The sequence below is a fragment of the Trichosurus vulpecula genome, chromosome 6 (assembly GCF_011100635.1).
Source record: "Trichosurus vulpecula isolate mTriVul1 chromosome 6, mTriVul1.pri, whole genome shotgun sequence".
In the NCBI taxonomy this organism is placed as follows: Eukaryota; Metazoa; Chordata; class Mammalia; order Diprotodontia; family Phalangeridae; genus Trichosurus; species Trichosurus vulpecula.
In genome coordinates, this window is record NC_050578.1 from 157,147,381 (window position 1) to 157,166,881 (window position 19,501).

A 19,501-nucleotide genomic window follows, 5' to 3' on the forward strand; every position below is an offset into this window, starting at 1 on the left:
GTGTCTCCTCACACAGGCCAGCGAAAGACGAGTTCACTTCATTGTGTCTCGGCAGACTCGACAGCAGGGTCCTGACATCTTGCAGGAGGGAGGCTGGAATGTCAATGGCAGCCCACCCTTGCGCCACAGAGAGAGGAGGAATGCTCACAAGGTGAGTCCAAGGGCTGGAGCCACCACAGCTGATGATGCTACAGAAATGGGCACTGTTTTGCTGCCTTAACATTTTAAAATCTCTAGGTATCACTTCCGGACGTCATCTCTAGGAAGGGCTCAGCTGGCTTTAAATTAAAAATGTAAAAATAAACACCTTTCTTTATTGATAAGGTATCTTATATCCAGGGTAGGAAAAGAGGAAGTTGAGTGATGGAAATGAAACCAAGTGTTGTCCTCACACACTACAGACAAATTTGCCTTCCCGTCTGGCTATCAAGTGCAATATTCCCTAGTAAAAATTCTTTTAGACTGATGTTTTTTTTAAAAGACTGTAGAATAAAACAAGAAGTTTGACTAGACTTGAGTTTTGGAAATTCTCCGTCTGGCCGAAGATTATCATAATGATGACCTTCATGATGTTTGTTTATTCTTTGTTTCTTAAGGGGACGAGTTGGGGTGATTCAGTAGGTACAGCTTGTACTTTGGTCTGTGACTATTTTATATCACTGTCATTTCTTAATGACTCCACTAACCACCTCCCTCCCCCGTTTCCTCGTCTGGTGAGACAGTAGAGCCCTAAGTAGGAATTTGCCCCTTTTGGGCAAATTCAGATGAGTCGGGGAGAGGGGATCCAAAGGGGGAGTCTAACACATGACTGCTTGTCTGCATGGTCCCTGGCACATTGTAAGCTCTCAGTAAATGTTTGTGGCCTGATTACCTGCCTGCAAGATTGACTATAGAGAGAGGTTGTAGAGGCTGAGGAATTGGAAGACTGGAAAGGAACAGAGATTGAGACACAGGCAGTGACTGTGAGCTGGTACTGAAGGTATGGAGAAGAAGGAAGGTGACCTAGAGATCCACAAAATGAGAGAAAGAAGGATCTGGAAAGATAAAAGGGAGTTTTAAAGGAAGAGAGGTGATAGTGATAGAGGGAAGGTTTGAAAGAGGTAGTGAGAAGCAAGGAAGGTGCCAACCACTACCTGGCTGTGGATGTCAGGGGTGGGAGTGAGACAGGAAATAGCCTTATCCAGGGTGCAAAGAGATGTGTTGTCTTCAAGGGAGAGTGAGGCTTCACCAAGCTCAGTTGATGGAAGTTGTATGTGTGTCTTTGTGTCTGTGTGTCCGTCCGTCCCACCGTCTTTGTGTCTGTGTATGGATGGATGGATGAATGAATGAAGGCACAGAAGAGAGGCAGCCTGCTTTAGCAGATAGAAAGCTGGCTTTTGAGTTAGAAAGACTTGGGTTCAAGCTCTGCTTCTGATACATGTGGTTGTGTGTCTCTGGTTCACTCATTTAACCCCTCATTTTCCCCAGCGGGGAATTCCCTGTACCAATCACGGATGCTGTCCCCTCCTTGGCAAAAGATAGAAAATTATATTCAGAATGGAACCAAGAAGCATCTGACTCTTTGATCATTCCCTTTTTCAGCTCCCTCCCTAGCTTTGATTTCTGTTTGTGTCTAAATCCACCTCTGCAGATGTACCATTTTCAGGGGCTGAAAATACTCAAGAAGGCCAAGCAAAAATAAAAGGATAGTTCATTGGTCTCTTGAAAGGTCATAAAAACCCTGATAGGGAAAGGGGGAAGAGGGAGAGCAACAGGTAGAAACTGAGAGGCAGAGACACTGCCAGTTAAAGAGTTTTAAACAGCTTCGGTAGCTTAAAACTGCACTAAGACTTTTGGACACTTTATATATTTTCTTATTTGATCCTGTGAAGTAGGTACTACAGGTATTATTATCCCCATTTTATAGGTCAGGAAACAGACTTAGAAAAATTGAGTGACTTGCCAAAGTCACATAGCTAGTAACACTCAGAGGTCATAATCAAATGAGATTATTATGTTAAGCCCTTCACAGACCTTAAGGTGCTATCCAAATGTAAGCTATTATAATTGTCACTTTTTTCAATGGGGTTCAGATAGAAATAGTCCTGAGACATGTCACTATCCCAGTATTATTCCTTTATAGTCAATGTTCTATGTATTTTTGCATAGGTAGACAAAATAATTTTTAAAAGGTGTTTTTAAGTGCAGAGTTTTTTGTTCTATTTCTTTTAGTTCCAAATTCTCTCTCCTTCTGTCCCCTTCCCCACCTAATGAGAAGGCAAGAAAAACAAAACCTATTTCAAATATTTATTGTCTTGCAAAACAAATTTTTACATTAGCCATGTTCCCTCCTCCCGCCCCCAAGAAAAAACAAGAAAAAGAAAGAAGGAGGAAAAAAAATGTTTCAATCTGTGCTCGTCAATCAGTCAAATCAGTCAGTCAGTCTGAAGGTGGATAGCATGTTTCATTGTGAAACTTTAGGAATTGTGGTGGGTCATTGTATCGATCACATTTACCAAGTCTTTCGAAGTTAATTAACTTTATAATATTGCTGTTACTGTGTAGATTGTTCTCCTAGTTCTGCTCCCTTCGTTTTGCATGAGTTGACACAAATCTTCTCAGGCTTTTCTGAAACTATCCCTTTCATCATTTCTTAGAGCACAGTAGCATTCCATTACATTCACATCACAACTTGTTCAGCCATTTCCCAGTTGATGGGCACCCTCTCAATTTCCAATTCTTTGCCACCACACAAAGAGCAATGCCATTTTAGCTGAAAAAAAAAATGGATTGGGATGTGTTTATCTTCTGAAGCTCACTGAAAGGATCCTCAGTACTAGTCTAAGAGCAGATAGGACTATGGAGATGATAGGTACCGCCTCCGATTTCCCATCTACATTTTGAAAGGTTTTTGTTCTGTATGATTTGGAGATTATGGATGTTTGGGATGGTGATTTCTATTCAAACCATTAGTCTCAATTTTTAATGAATCAATGTTGTTTCTGGTGGATTGTGGACAACATTTCAATCTGTGATTTAGATTTGGTTTTAGTGCAGGTTTTTTTAATTTAGTTCTCCAGATCTGTATTTGTAGTATGGAGATTTGTCATCTGTCAACCCATGAAAGATAGTGAACTTCTGATATATAATTCTAGCTACACAGTCATATCTTGGTAGATATTTGGCAGGTCCTAAATTTTTATAGGCTGACATAAGATATTGTGCAATCTTCACTCTTTCTTTGCATAATCCACATTAATCCCAAAGTAATCAACAATAAAAATAATTACAGTCTTCACTGTTTTCTTGCATAATCTACATTGATTCCTAATTAATTATAAAATAATAATTATGCCACACGTTTGCAAATAGTAAAACCAGAAATCCATCATGCACACTATTTCATAACTTCTAGGGAGTTATTATGAAACAAAATGCTGGATTACTTCCAAGAGAGAAAGTGGAGTCAGGAAAATGTTTGGAGATCCATACAAATAACAAGGAGGATGTGTATTGTGGTGATGATAGTAAGAGGAGTCAGAAGCAACAGGGTTTGGAAACTAAACTTTGATAATTCCAAAGTTTTTAATATGGGAAAGCAGATGAAAGCTTGTGCTACAGAAATAGTAAAATCAGAAGGAAGATTAGGCTTAAGGAGAAAAAGGATAAGGCCAAATTTTGCTTGTTTGCCTAGTTTGAATCATTGTTAGTACTTCCAGGGAGAGAAAGCAATCAGAGATATGGGTCCAGAGTTCAGAAGAGAGACCAGGACTGAAGATATAGCTTGGGAGTCATTTACATAATAGGGGGAGTTGTAGACATGAAAGAGAATAAATTTGCCAAAGAAAAGAATGTAGACAGAGAAGAAGGTCATGGATAGGTCCTTAAGAAATTTCTCTGTCAAGAGATCAGGAAGCAGATGGTTGTAGAAGGAACAGTTAGAGTGGTAGGTGGAGAATCAGGACCATTTGGTGTCTCTGAAACCAAGAGAGAAGAAAGGACCTAGTAGAAGGCACTTATCAATAATATCAAATGCTAAAAAGGTCAAGGATTATGATGTCTACAGAGAAGAACATTGGGTTTGGTCATTGGTGACCTTAGAATAGTTTGAACCAAGTGGTGCAGAGGCAGGTGGTATATTGAAAAGGACTGACTAGAGAGTGAATACTGAGGAATATATCTACTATAGACAACTTTTTCAAGAAGTTTAGCAGTGAAGGGGGAGAAGATAGGACAGCAGTTGGATGGGAGGAAGAGACCCAGGGAAGGCTTTTTTTTTTTAAGGATTGGAAAGATGTAAGCCTAGTCAGTGCAAGGTGAGATATTAAAGATGAAAAGAGGGAGAGACGGTGACTACTGAAGCAATAGTAGTGGGAGGGAATGGAATCACTTAGTGAGAAGCAAGGATACGTCTTCTGCAACCAGAAGGAAGGAGGATAGAATAGGTCATCATGCTGATAACTTTTGAAGAGTAGAGCCAGGAGAAAATTTAAAGCTGATAGTCTGATAGATTTAGCTTTCTCAGTAAAGTAGGAGGTATAAATGTTGGGGGTGGGGAAGTAGAGTCATTGTGGTATGGAGAGGAGACAAGGAAAAGTCTGAAATAGTTGCCATGGAGAATAAGATCAGGAGTTAGTAAGGGTGGAGTGGTATTCTCAAATAGCAACAAGGGACCAGCTGAGGTTATGAACATCAACCTCATACATATTTAGGGGCTCTGAGAGAAAAAAAATGCTAAAATATTTTTTTCCTGCTAAAATGTTAAATAAGAAATTACATATACATCAAAAATACGCATTAGACGTGGGAAGTTCTGATGTGAAAATATTTCATTTCCTCTAACATACTTAAAAATTTTTTCTGCCCTTCCCTCTTTTTGTTCCTGAGGTTTTCTGCTGTCCCATATCAACATTGATGAATTTTTGGCAATATGTCTTAAGGCTCAAAGTGTGCAACTGAAATTAACTTGGAAAACTTTGGTCTAATCCATACCTTCTCGCCTTGGGCTACATTTACACCAGCCAGCCAGTTGGTTTAGGGATTTGTGAACTGAACCTTGGTGACCTAGGCGGAATGTCAAGGCTGTACCATCTCCTGTAAATGCTTACCTTTCTTTGACCTAAAAAGAAACCTGGAATATATTCACTACTAAGGTCTCTAAGTTGATTAATAAAGGACATTTATTTAGAAAAGTGTATGAAAATTTTTTAAAAAAATTTGTTTACATGTAATTGAGAAAAAAATAAAAATTAAATGAACAGTGTATCAAAATGCACTAAACAGCACCTTGGAAATGATTTACTCTAAGGAAGAGCTTTTTATCCCATGTGAGGTGACACCTGCATTGAACCTTGAAGGATGCTAGGGATTGTGTGAGGCAGAGGTAGAGAGGAATTGAATTCCAGGCATAGGGGACAGCCTGTCAAAGGCAAAGTGGGAGGAGATGGGATGTCTTGTAAGGAACCGCAAGTAGGTCAGATGGACTGGAATGTAGTTCTGAGTACAGAAGAAAGAATCTGAAATAAGTTTGGAAAAATAGGTTGAAGGCATTTCAAGGCCGACAAAAAACGTTTGTATTTTATCCTAGGAGCAATGGGGAACCACTGACGTTTCTTGAATGGGGGAGAGACATAGTCTGACTTGAGCTTTAGGAATATCAGTTTGACAGTTGTGTGGCAGATGGTTTAGAGACAGGGTGACCGATTAGGAAAGTATTATCATTGCTCAGGTGAGAGCTATTGAGGGCATAAGCCAGGGTAATAGCTGTGTGGGTGGTGAGAAGGAATAGATACAGGAGATTTTGTGGAAGTACAATCAACATGACTTTGACATCTAATTGGAGATGAGTGTGAAGGAGAAAAAAGAGTCAAAGGTGATGCACTCCAAGGTGGCAAGCCTGGGCGCCTGGAAGGATGGTGGTGCTCCTAATGTAAATAAAGGAGTTTGGAGGAAACTTTTGGGCTTTGGGAGAAATCTAAGTTCCATTTGAATATGATGAGTTTAATATACCAACAAAACTTCCAGGAAGAGATGGTTGTGAATTGAATTAGTCCAACTTCCTCATCTTAAACATGAGACTGAAGCCCAGAGAGGTTCCATGACTTAACAAGATTGCACAGGTAGCAGGTAGTAAAGCCTGGATTTGAGCCCGGGTCTTCTGACTCAAATCCACTGTTCCCACCCTGCAATCTCAGAGTTTACTATCAGCCAGATTCTCATCTTATCCAATTTTGGTGGCAGGTATCTGGTATGGTAGGTATCTATATGTATCTATTTTGAGAACTGAAATAAATAATGGGATTGATATTAGAATATCTGTAACAAATAATTTTCTTGCAGAGTATCCAGGAGCTAGCCATCTGCATTAAGTAAGCGAGGCATGGTGACTAACTTAATAAAAATGTGTTGATTGGGGAGGGGGGGGTTGGATTAAAACAGCAGTCTTGCAATTTGCTGGGGGTTAAACCATTTTGAAATGTTGATTCACTTACTCTAAGTGATGAATGAGTCATCTGAGAAATTCATAACTCTTGGTTCACTTTGTGCTCTGATCTTCCTCCAAGGGAGTCTGGTCAGTTCCTCCTACCATTTTTGTTGGTCCTTTTTTTTCAAATGGAAAAATTTTCCCTCTGAGTCAGCCTAAATAATTAGAAGAATTGTCTTTATTCTGTAATTCTGGGAAGTTTTAAATTTTTAAAAGTTAATGGGAGACACGTCCCTGACAAAGACAAACAAACCAATCAACCTCTTTTGTTTCTCCTTGGTGAACTCCTTGGTGAAAGGAGCCTAAAATGGAGGGATATTGTTTATTAAATATAATTGCTTATTTCATTACCTAGTAGTATACATTAATTATTTTAATAGTACTATTGTCATTCTTAGATGTTTGCTGGTCTGGGAATTATACATCTTAGGTTCATAAAGCTAGAAGGGCCTTTAGAGATTTTCTAGTCCAACATGGAAATGTGTTTCTCATGATTGCACATGTATAACCTATATCAAATTCCTTGCCTTCTCAATGGAGCAGGGAAGGGACAGAAGGAGAGAATTTGGAAAATATTAAGTTAAAAAAATGAGAGATTATCTAGTTCATTTCCTTCACTTTATTAGTAAGCAGAGAAAACACAACTTATATGACACAATTTATGTAATACAATTTAAGCTCATTAAGCACATTATATCCTTTCATTCTTTCAAAGACCTTATGAAGTACTAATGAGCAATTCCCACTTTACAGATCATGAAACCGAGGCTCAGAAAAATCGAGTGCCTTCAGTGGCAGAGCTGGTTCTCTGTTCAGTTCTCTTTCTGTCGTGCTACATTTCTGTGTCAAGTACTACATTGACACACTATTAGAGCAGTGTTAATAACGATGAATCAGAAAATGCAGTAATACTTATAAACAGGTGACCCATTCTTGTTTTATTCACTTTTACCATTTGTCCTTCCTAGACTCTCCTCCATTCTGTCACCTGTCATGAGAAGGTGGTAAGTGTCCAAAAAGACTACACAGAATCGCTGGGTATGACCGTTGCAGGGGGAGCATCCCATAGAGAATGGGATTTGCCCATCTACGTCACCAGTGTTGAACCTGGAGGAGTCATAAACAGAGATGGACGAATAAAAACAGGTAAAAACTAAAGGGACCTAGGAAATAGAAGTCGGGACATTATCACTTTAAGATTAGGCAATTATCTAGATCACGCAGACTTTGTCATAGCTAATATTCGTATAGTGCTTTACAGCAGACGTGTCAAACATCTCTCTTTGCATGCACCAGATTAAAATATAATTAGAAAATATTTAACAAAATAAATAAAAATATAATAAAACATACATAACAGTACATTTTAAAACTGAGTCACTATGTAGACAACAGGGATCCTTATGTATGGATTATTTGGCCCCTGTTTCTATTTAAGTTGAACATTACTGCGTTATGGAAGAAAATTTCCAATTTTAAAGTTGAGGAAAGTGAGGCAAAAAAAATTAAGTGACTTGACTAAGGTCACACGGTTATTAAGTATTGGCAGCCAGATTTGAAGATGTCTCCTGACTCCAGACCCACTGCTCTATCCACTTTGCCACCTAGATGCCTAGTATTTCAATAACAATAGTAACTAATGTTTATCTAGCACTCACTACGTGCCAGGCACTGTGCTAAATGCTTTATGATTATTATCTCATTTGGTCCTCACATCAATCCCTGGTGCTATTACTATCCCCATTTTACAGATGAGGAAACTGAGGCAGGCAGAGATCAAATGACTTGCCCAGGGTCACACAGCTAATAAGTATCAGAGGTCGGCTTTGAATTCAGATCTTCCTGACTCCAGTCCCAGCACTCTATCTATCTATCCCCTGTGCCACCTAGATGCCCCAATGATGAAATATAATTGTTTGCCTAACTGATTAGGCAGTATGATATAATAGGAAAGAGAATTGAGTTTGGAGTTAGAAGTCCTAGGTTCAGGTTCTCCTACTTCTTGGCTGTGGGAACATGGGCAAATGACAGATTCATAGGATTTGAAACCGAAAGAGATTTAGGTTTCCTTTATAATATTCTGTTCCAGAGACATTTCTTGTATGTTTCTTATGTGCTGGCTCAGGGCATAGATATAAAGATTAAAAATAATAGTGGTTTTCCTCCAGATGCTTACATTTTACCAGGGGCATTATTCCACATGGCACTGGATATGTTTGACTCTTGGTGACCCCATTTGGGGTTTTCTTGGCAGAGGTACCGTAGTGGTTTGCCATTTTGTTCTCTAATGTGGCATGTACTTATGTATAATAGTGATAATGTTATCAAGGCAGAGAGACACATACAAAGTGCAAACAAAGGCAAACAGTAAGTAAAGTTTTTTTCCCTGTGTGGGTTATTATATCTTCTGTAGGTGAAATGACCTGGTAAAAATTTCTGTGTTCTGTTACCATAATCTGTCCTTACTCTAGAGACAGATAGGAAAGGACAAGGTTATTATTTGCCTCTACTCTTTTATAGAGGTATGTAAAATTAATTTCATTTATTCCCTTGGAGACAGAAGTTCTAAGTTTGATGCATTATGCTCAGGTGGGTTTTTTGATTTTATTATTTTTGGTTGGGAGGGACCTGGGATTTCAGGTGTGGAGGGAGTTGCCAATGTAGGAAGTTTCTTCCACCAACTGCAGAATCAGCTTGTCTTTAAGTTGGAGTCTTGGAGAGCTATCCGGGGTTCTGAGAGGTTAAGTCATTTGCAGCTGGGGTCACAGGCAGAAGTGGGACTTGAACACAGGCTTTGCTGATTCCAGTGTCAGCTCTCTGTCCATAAATCAATGCCTCTCATTGCATTTCCCCTTCGTTCAAAGGGCAGGTAGGGGAGAGTTAGAATTTGGGTTCAAAAGATGAAATAGGAAGCTCAGGGAATCAGTCCAATTGGGTGGCTTGAAAAGATGTGATGAAACTGGCAGAGGGGGTCAGGGATTTAGTAGTTTAACATTACTGTCTAAGTGGATAGGTGAAGACTTGAAAGCAAGAACCTATTTTCTGAGAGGGGGCATTCATTTTCAAGAAAAAGGACATAGGGGAAGACAGGGTGGTACAGTGGGCACAGAGCTGGCCTCAGTCTGGGTTCCTGCCCCGCCTCTGATACAGACTGGCCACGTGACTCACTACAGTGGCCCAGACTAAGCAGGTGTCCATCTGCATTAGCAAACGGAGTTTCTTCATTGGAAGGTCCCTATAAAAAGGAAATCATAAGGCAGATTCCAAAAGAAAATTTTATTTTATTGCCACTTTTTGTCTTTATACTAACCAGTCATTTAAACCTCTACCCCCCATTAAACACTCCCTAGCATTAAATAAAAACAACTGAGCAAAATTAACTGAATAGGACTGCACCTGACCATGCACACCACATCCTTTATCTGTCGTTCTCCATCCCTCCCATGAGAGGAGAAAAGTGAATTCCGTCATTAGATCTCTTAATACTTGAGGCTGAAATGTGTCATTGCAAATTAGTTAGAGCTTGCCTTTTACTGTTGTTTTAGGTTATACATTTTTGCAATCGTGTACATTGTTCCCTTGGGTCTGCTTATGTAATTCTGCAATTTCTTCTGTGTTTCTCTGAATGCCTCGTAGTCTTTATTTGATGTGGCACACTAAGATCCCATTGCATTTGGGTATCCCAATTTGTTCAGCATTCTCCCCCACTCGATGAGAACAGGAACTCTCTCCTCCCCCCAGGGGCAGCAAGACTTCAGCCAGCAATCAGTTAGCTCATTAGTTGCTCAGCACCGGTGTTTTCCTGGTGCCACAGGGGCTTGTTGGTGCTTTTGCGAAGATATGGGCTGCTCTGCCTCCCCTAGATGTTTCTCTCTTCCTTCTCCTACTTCCTGTAATGTTTGGGTGTCTCTGTGATAGGGCTCAATCTCAAGGAAGGGAAGAGAGGCTGAGTGGTATGTAGTGGATATGACATTGGATTAGGGGGAGCCAAAGGCCTGGAGTTCAAATACTGGCTCTGCAGTCTCCTGACTTGGTGACCTTGGACAAGTAATTCCACCTTTTTTCTGCCTGTTTCCTCACCTATAAAATGAGGGGTTTAGACTAAATGACCTTTAAAAGTCCCTCTGATCTCTAAATGAGTCAGATCTCAGCAAATTCCTGACAGTAGAGGGGAGATCAGTTGCCCAAGAGGTAGATAGTTAGAGGGGGCACCTCAACTGGATCAAACAGAAAGCATTTCTTAAGTTCCTATTGTGTGCTAGCATGGACATTAGCCATTTAATGCTACAGGAGCCACCTGTGGTGAACCTGTTGCTTAACTACATTCATTCATCTCTGCATTGGCAGAGAGAAAGAACAGCGGCCCAAGGCAATCCTCCATGTTTAACCATAGTTCTAGGTTTTCTGTCTGATAGTAGGAAGGTTTTTGATGATTCTGTGATAGTCACTTCAACTTGTGCTTTTCCTTCCCTATTGAGAGGAGAGGGAAAATAAGAGAAAACAGAGGGAAAAAAAATTTAAGTAGATTCAAAGCAGTTGGTCTAATTTTTAAGTGAGGTCCCCAAAATGACTGCTGCATTTAAGGGGGTGAACAATGTAAGCCGACCCGGATTCCTATGTGAAGTTTCAAATCTATTCTTTCTGAAAATGTGTGGATCAGTCATGAGCCAAACATAAGAGCCACAAAATCCCAGTCCCCTCCCCCAACCCCACCTTCCCCCGTGTTAAACAAAGGTGACTGTTTTTCACTCCCTTTAAACACGGCTTATGATCTTTGGCTATTAGGTGACATTTTGCTGAATGTAAACGGGATCGACCTGACAGGGGCGAGCCGTGGGGAAGCAGTTGCCCTGTTGAAAAACACCTCCTCAGCTGTGGTGCTCAAAGCCCTGGAACTGAGAGAATGTGACTCCCTGGACAATGGTGACAACCAGCTGGCCCTGGAGTCCAACCAGAGCACTGCACAACCCAGTGAATGGTCACCAGCCTGGGTCATGTGGTTGGAATTGCCACGGTAAGTCTACGAGTGACATCCTGGTAGGGAAGTATGGATAAAGATTTATGTTTCTTAGACAACTCTTTCACATTACTTGGGCTCATTTATTATACTCACATCTTAATTGGAACCAGGCTTGCTGGTGGGACATTTTTTTTAAAAAACTACTTCTGTCTTCCCCTTTGGGTCTGAATATGCAGAAAGGGGTGATACTAATTTGTGGTTAAAAGGCTTGTGCCTGTGACCTATTGTTTAAAATGAAGGAGGACATGGAGAGGACCTGAGAGTTTGTTCTGTGCCAGGTTAGTGCATTCTACCCTCCAGTTTAACCCTGTGATACTGAATCTGCCATAAGTCAGCTGTAGCTGAAACTGCATGGCTTTTTCTTCTCTTCACCTTGTGCAACTGAAAAGTTCATTTGCAAAACCCAGGAAGCAGCTGAATTGTGATTTTGGCAAAATGTAATTAGACCTACAGAGTGAGACATTTAATTTTCTCATACATATTCCCCAGGGAGAAAGGTGTCTCAGCAGCTCTACCCAACTGAGATCTGCCTATGGAAACTAAGCCAAGAAAAGTTGAAATTGGGGCTTTGTTTCTGATAGTAATAGGCTTTACAGATGGAAGGGCTCTTGGGGGACACTTAGTACAATGTTAACTTGGGAAGGTCACAGAGCCAGTATATTAGAGGAAGGATTTGAACTCAGATCTTCCTGACTTGGAAATCACAATGCAATCACAAATAAGAAATAGCAGACATAAATAAACTTCCCTTCCTTCCATAGAATGGAAATCAAATGACAAGATTTTCACCTCACCCTCCTTTGCGTTTTGCCTTTTATTTGGCTGAGGGAACAATGGGAGAGAAACATGAGCTTTTCCTGAGTGCCCTCTAAGGGAAGAGTGAGGGAGTGTCCTGAAGTGTTCCCAGTTAACACATCACTGGTTTTCAGTTGCCTGGGTATTCTTAGGAAATCTTCCATCTTCGTTGCTGCCTCAGCCACTTGGGCAGTGCCAGGATCCAATTCCCTCCCTGGAACCCTTTGCTTTTCACTTGGAGGCTGAGCATTCTTGTCTTTAACTTTTGCTGTTTCAGCTAGTACGGAGTCCCTGGGGGACTCCTGAAACCAGTCTGTCCTTGATATAGACACGAATTTATTACACTTTTGGCCGCATCACAAGGGGGTGTCTCTAGGTACCTATCTTGACTGCTCAAGTGGGAGAGTTTCAGGCTACTCTACAACCCTTTGTGAAAGACATTCTGGTTAGCTGTGAAAGCCCTAGGCAGTCACAAACAGGCCAAAATATTTTAAAAAAGAAATCTCACCTCCATTTAGATCTAGGACATTAAGTCTTTCTTTAGATTCTTGTTATGATCAGCCAAGCCTATTTCCCCTAATACCATACCAAGTCAGCCCTCTTAGCCTCCAATGAAGAAAAATTACACCACATATCATCAGGTCTAGAAACAGGAAATTCATTGTTATTACATCCCCAGCTGCGACTGAATTCACACAAAAAGGGCCCAAGTGAGCATGAAGCCTGGGGCATTAGTATGCTGATCCAGTGGGTGCCCATCCTCTTATATTCAGGCTCAGGCAATGGGTAGAATGAGTAAAAGTGGCTTCAAATGGACAATAAACAGAGCTGTGTCTCACCCTTATTAATGCTCGATTGTATGCAAGGCTAGACTCCAGCACACAAGCTTCAGACGTCACTTAGTCATACAGGTTATCAGATGCCATTTAATTAGAGCTGACTCAGTGAATACTTATGACCTTTATTCTGCTAGCTCTTGAGGGCCCATACTCAGCATCTGGAAGTCCTTCAACTAATTCTCTCATCAGAACATGTATCACATTAATACACATTAAATCATTTCCCTTCTTCCCTAAGAATTTAACCTTTTCTTATCCCAGAATTGTTAAGTGTTTTGGACAAAGGTTTCCTTATAAATGATTTTTTTTTCTCTAAAAACAGATTTCTTAACACTCCTAGAAGAATTCAGGTATCTCTCCCACTCTGGACTCATCATAGATTCGGTGTCATGAAGCACTCTTGAGAGTGTGAATCCACCTACCCAATAACTTCATGTGGTCTTCTTTGCTCAGGAGCAAATTCCGAGAGTGGAATCTAAGCAAAATTAATACATTGTTGTTCATGGCGTGTGATGGATTTTAGTAGCATAATACACTCAACTTTAGGCACAGTTTCCTTATTTGTAGCACCACTGATGCTTTGCATGATCTGAACAGTAACACTCTGTGTTGTAGAGTTTTTTAAATAAGAAAGACTGACTCAGTGATTTGAGGATTCCAGCTAACACAAATGCAAGAACAATCCCATTCAATCCAAGATGATAGTAAGGAATAGAAGAGAACAAGGAGTTATCAAGGGAAAAAGCAAGGCCTGTGACTTTTGGAACCTGCATTCTGAATTAAATGGGGACTCTGAGCCAGGAGAGAGAGATCCAGGAGCTGGGAGATCAGGGGTGGTCTTTCTCTTTATTGCGCACCTGCTATGGTCTCTAGTCCCAGTCCATTTAACAACATGAGGCTATTTAAGGTGGCTCATTAACTCCCAGAGGATGAAAAAGCATCTCAAACCCTGGCTCCTACTGCTTTCACTAGCCACCAGGGCTCCCCCTTGGACCACAAAGGAGCAAACCATTTAATGCATTGGAAACAAACCAAATATCCTAGGAAATGTCAAATTATAAATTTCACTGAAATGAATTTGCAGTCACTGAATTTTCAAGAGTTTTGGACACATCAGATCATGATTATTTTTTGAGTGTATGCACTATCAAGTCACTCTTTAGATGTATTTTTGAACGAAAAAAACCACAAACATTCCTCCCCCCAGTTATGACTAAAGTAAACATGTAGAAGAAAGTAAGCTGTGACTTGCCCAAGCTATCCCACAGATTGTAAAAGAATTGGGAAAAAGAAATGTTGCTCCTTAATTTCCAGATTAGTTTTTACCTTTCTGCCATTTAGAAAGCTCTCTTCCCTTGCCCGTCTCTCCCGCACCTCACCCTTACAATGCTTAAAAGAGCAAAACACAATTTTGAGCTCTACTATTTTCTCCAGGATGTGGCCCAGTAGGACATGTCTAATATTCAGCCCCTGCCTGTGGAATGTAGGTATTCTTTTCGTGAAGAATTCTTAAAGATTGATATAAGTTGCAAACCACAAAGAAAAGTGGGAACTGCCAAGAAGATTCTCACTTAGGCTAAAATCCTAACCACTAGTAAAAATCAACCACTAAGCACTTTTATTTTTCAGCTTTGGTCCCTTCGGTACCATGATATTTGTGTGATTACTGTGACCACATTCCCACCCCATGTGGCATCAAATTCATGGCAAATTTCAGCTTAAATTAGTGATAACATTTCTCTACTTCTTCCCAGTTCTATATCTTAGAAACCATGAAAAATGATTATTCCACGAGATCGCATTATTTGTAGCAAAGATTAGTGCATATTCTGTGAGGTCCAGTAGAAAGAGACATGGATTTAAGGGCCTGGGTTCAAATCCTCCTTCTGTTATTTGTTAGCTGTGGGAATTTGGGAAAATAACATCTTTAGGATCTCAGTTTCTTCATTTGTAAACTGACGGAGTTGGGAATATATGACTTTTTGAATCCCTTCCAACTCTAAATCCACGATCTTACACTATACTTATGTGGTACTTTTTTTTACCAAGTTTCTACTATCATCGTCAGAATTGGGAGCTTTCAGATTTTCCAATGCTAATAGATTTTAAAACCTGGACTCTATAACTAACTCTAAAATACTTACTAACCAGGTGATTTTAAAAAGTACTTAAGTTTCCTGAATCTGTTTCTGCAAAAAAAAAAAAAAAAAGGTTTTGATAAGCTAATTGGTCTTTTTTGCAGTTTTAAATGATCAGTCTCTCAATTAGAGTTTGTGTTATATGTAGACACACGATTTAGTCCCTGCATTAAAGATATTTTAAGGGTAGAATTTAGCCTGCAAATATTTTCCTTTTTGTTCAGATAGTTAAGAATCTCTATGGGCTATTTATATGATCTCCTGAATTGTATGAATCAAAGATCTTTTGCCAGACATTCTCTTATGTCCGGATATCACTTAAATCCCTGATCCTCACTCCTTTGTAACAACACTCTTGTTTAAGTTGCTTTCAAGTGTAGAGATCTGCCATGTTCTTATTTTTTCACATCCCTAAGACAAATGTACCATGTCTCTATCTTTTAATAGTGATAATACAGTTTTAACTCAACATACTGTACTAATATGTACATATGTGTGTGTACATACACACGCATCCTAAAGAAAAATGATCAAAGCAGGAGAAAGATTTAACATTTTTTTGTCCACCCATCCCTTAGTGGCTTCATAACTCACTGTATCACAGGTACCTACTAGTTTTGCTGAACTTGTTTACAATAGAGAATCAAATTTCAAAAGATAATCAAGAGTACTAGGGAACTCATGAACTCACTGGCAGGTTCAGTTGATGTGTAATATATAAATTATAAGATTGTACCCCAGAAATGAATACACCTAAGTTAGTGGGAAGATGAAAACTATACAATTAACAATTAACAGATAGGCTCTTTGTTAATAATGCATTTTTGCAGATCACAGCACTGATCTACTTAAAAGAACTGCTATAGATGATTCTAGATGGCCCCTTCTTTTTAAAAATCTCCAAGATATAATCTTGATCTAAATATTTAAAGAACAGTAGTTTGTATATGAGGACTAAGATCCAAGTCAGTAAATTTAATTGTTGAGAGATGAAAACATTACTTCAAATGCTAGACTTAATACCTAACATCAATGAAAAAATTCAGGAAAAAAAATTGTTTCGATTAATCAGATTTGCCTGTACAGTTAATTGATTTTTGTTATCTTTCCAAAGTAACAGTAGTTGACATTTTCCTACTGCTTTAAAGTTTGCAAAGCAGTCTCAAATCCCACCTCTGAAGAATTAGTATGTGACCTTGGCCAAGTCACTTATGTCTTTGGACTTCGGTTTCTTCATTTGTAAAATGAAAGGGTTCCACTGAGGTCTCTTCCAGCTCTAAATCATGGATCCCATTTCCTTCTAGATAAAAATCTATGACCTTATGATTAAATGAAAACTAAACTTACCTTTATGGCTTAACATGAGATACAGAATGGCATTCTCTAGCTAGGAACTATTTTGTCTCCTAAATCAAAATGGGTCACAGAAACTTAATTTTACAAGACTTGTATTTCTGGTATATGGTAGGTAGCAACAACAAAAAAAAAAAAAAGGAAAAAGATCTTTAAAAAAAGTTAAACTTTTTTTTTCTGTATTTATATTTTCAGCCACTATCCATATTAAACCAAGTGTTTAGCACATGCCAAAAATGGCATAGGATTTGGGAGATGCTAAATGACAAGACTATTATTATGAAAGCAAATACTAAAATATTAGTTTATACCAATTTAAAAAATAATATATTAACACTGTTAGCTAAGACTGACAGTTGACCGTGACCTTGGTTAAGTACTGACCAAATTCTCCAACTCCTCCCCCAAAGTAATTTGGTGTACAACCACCCAGATGGGAAAGTAATATTCTTTGGTTTCTGGAGAAAATCCCCAAATCATCTGTTTTTAACATTAGCAGCCAGTGAACTGTTGTGTAAACATGGTATCTAACATCCTAGCAGCAGGTGAATATTTGTAGTTCCTCTGGGATGAATCTACTACTACCATAAAATCCTGCTGTGAAATAAAGCAAAAGAATATTGTTTTACATCAAAAATAGGATATGGACTCTTGTTTATTGAAATTAATGCTTTTAAGCTACCCTGTTTTTGATGAGTACCTGGATTATGTATTTTGAAAAAAAAAAAAACAAAATTGGCAATGCCCTAAATAATTAATTAAAAAGTAAACCTGAAAACCTGGATGTATAATTAATTTAAACAATACTTAAAATTTTAAAATCTGAATAATTAAAAAGCTTTGGTTTTATTTTGTATCTCATTTTGTCTGGGAGTTAGAAACATTTAGAGAAGAGACTGAATTGCAACAGCAATGAACAAATCTTACCACTATTTTAAATTTTATGATAATATGCTAATTCAAATAGATTTTCTGCACTAATAAGATGGCATCTATAGGCATTTTAGCACAGTAAGATTTGCTGCCAATAATGTATAATTTCTTAAGAGCAACAATTTCTGTGTTTAGTCTATTAGTAGGAACATGTTGATCTAGAAGTCAGTGGGTATTAAGATAAAATGTCTCCTCCATCCTTCAAAAACCTTCACTTGACCCTGCTATACTCTCAAGCTACCTTATACCCTAGGAAATGAAGATCTGTGCCTTAGAAAGATTACTTTGGCAGCTGTGTGGAGGATTGATTGGAGAGGGGGAAAAGACTTGAATCAAAGAAAACAAATTAGAAGGTCATTTCACCAGTTGAGTTGAGAAGTGTTGAGGGCCTACGTTAGAAGTGGTCTGGTGGGTGAGGGATGGAGATGGTGGGAAATGCTTTGTAGAGACTGAATCAATACGTATAGGACAGGAAGACTGGAAAATGGTTCCCAATTCTATATTCGCCTCCTTTTCACAACCCAACTCCCAGGAAAATTACTACCTACCTTCATTTTCTCACTATTGACTCCATTTTCAGTTGATTTCCATCTGAATTCCAGTCCCAGCATTTGCCTGAACTGCTAAAGCATGGCCTTTTCCTAGACCTCTACTGATGGGGACAGTAAAACTCCCCACCCCTTCAGGTTTAAGCTCTCCACTGATTCTCCTTCTGTCTGACCATACCTTTTCTGGCTCATCTCATCTATTAGGTATTGGTCTACTCCAAGGCTCTGACCTGGGGCATCTCTTTTGTCATTCTCAGTGATCAAGTCTTTTGGATCCTTGTAGAATTTCTACATGTATAACTCCACAATCTATACATCCAGCCCTCGTATCTTCTCTGAATTAGTTTCGTATTATCAACTGCCTGAACATGCCCAAAATGGGGAAAAAATTCCCATCATTACTGAATCTACCTCTCTCCAAAGGGCCTTATTTCTATTGAGAGTAATGCCATTTTTCCATTCAGCCAGGTTTTTTCAACTTCAGTCATCCTTGATTCCTCATGGCCATTTCAATTTTGTTGATTGCATCTTCATATGCTCTTCTCTATTTATGTGATTCTCAGGTCTTTATCTCTTACCCATACTTATGCAATAAAACTGATATCCCTGCTTCCAATTTCTTCCCTCTCTAATTGATCCTCCACACACCTGCCAAATAATCTTCTAAGGAACCTATCAGATCATGCTCAAAAACCTTCAGGGACTACCTTTTGCCTCCAAGATAAAAACTCCTCAGTCTGACATATAAAGTCCTTCACAATCTAGCCACCACCTATCTTTTGAGGCTTATTTTAGCTATCTCCAACATCTGAAATACATGCTACCTTTCCGAATATTTACCTTAAGACTCATTTTAGGTGTTACCATAATCATTACTTTTCAAATTACCTGTTATATGTACTCACCTGCATACAACAGCTTGCCCAGTCAAATGTAAACAGAACAGACCAAGAGGGAAGGATTCATCATTTCTTTGTAATTTAAGTGATTAACACAATGTGGGTTATTAATATTTACTGAATCAAATGGAGACATTCCTTATCCAATTTCCTATTTTCACGCAAAGCATTACTAGGTTTGGATTCTCGGTCCTCCCTTTCTTCATCCTTTTTGTCAGTCATTTTCAATTTATATCTTGCAGCTGAATTATTCTCTCTATATATGTATATCTTACATTAATCTTCACACCTGCTTTAACGAGTCCCGTATTTGTGCATACACACATTTAGATGCATTTTCATGTTACTATTTTGAGACGATTCAACATTTAAGTACTTGTTTGCAAGGTACTATTTTATTTAAGCCTTACTTAACGAATCATTATCCCTAACAATGTAATCATATTTCACACTTTTCCACACACACACTTGACATAGCTGATTGCTATGTCACCATCCTACTAGCACAGACTA

The 19,501-nt window shown here is 39.0% G+C and overlaps 1 protein-coding gene across 1 annotated transcript in view; it reads left to right on the top strand.

Annotated features, from left to right (window-relative positions):
- LNX1 (ligand of numb-protein X 1) overlaps positions 1 to 19,501 on the top strand; it is a 111,859-nt gene that overhangs the window by 91,086 nt on the left and 1,272 nt on the right. The window contains exons 6-8 of the mRNA XM_036765047.1: positions 17 to 151; positions 7,432 to 7,609; positions 11,249 to 11,477. Coding sequence (XP_036620942.1) covers positions 17 to 151; positions 7,432 to 7,609; positions 11,249 to 11,477 — 542 coding nt within the window. The remainder of the gene's footprint in view (positions 1 to 16; positions 152 to 7,431; positions 7,610 to 11,248; positions 11,478 to 19,501) is intronic.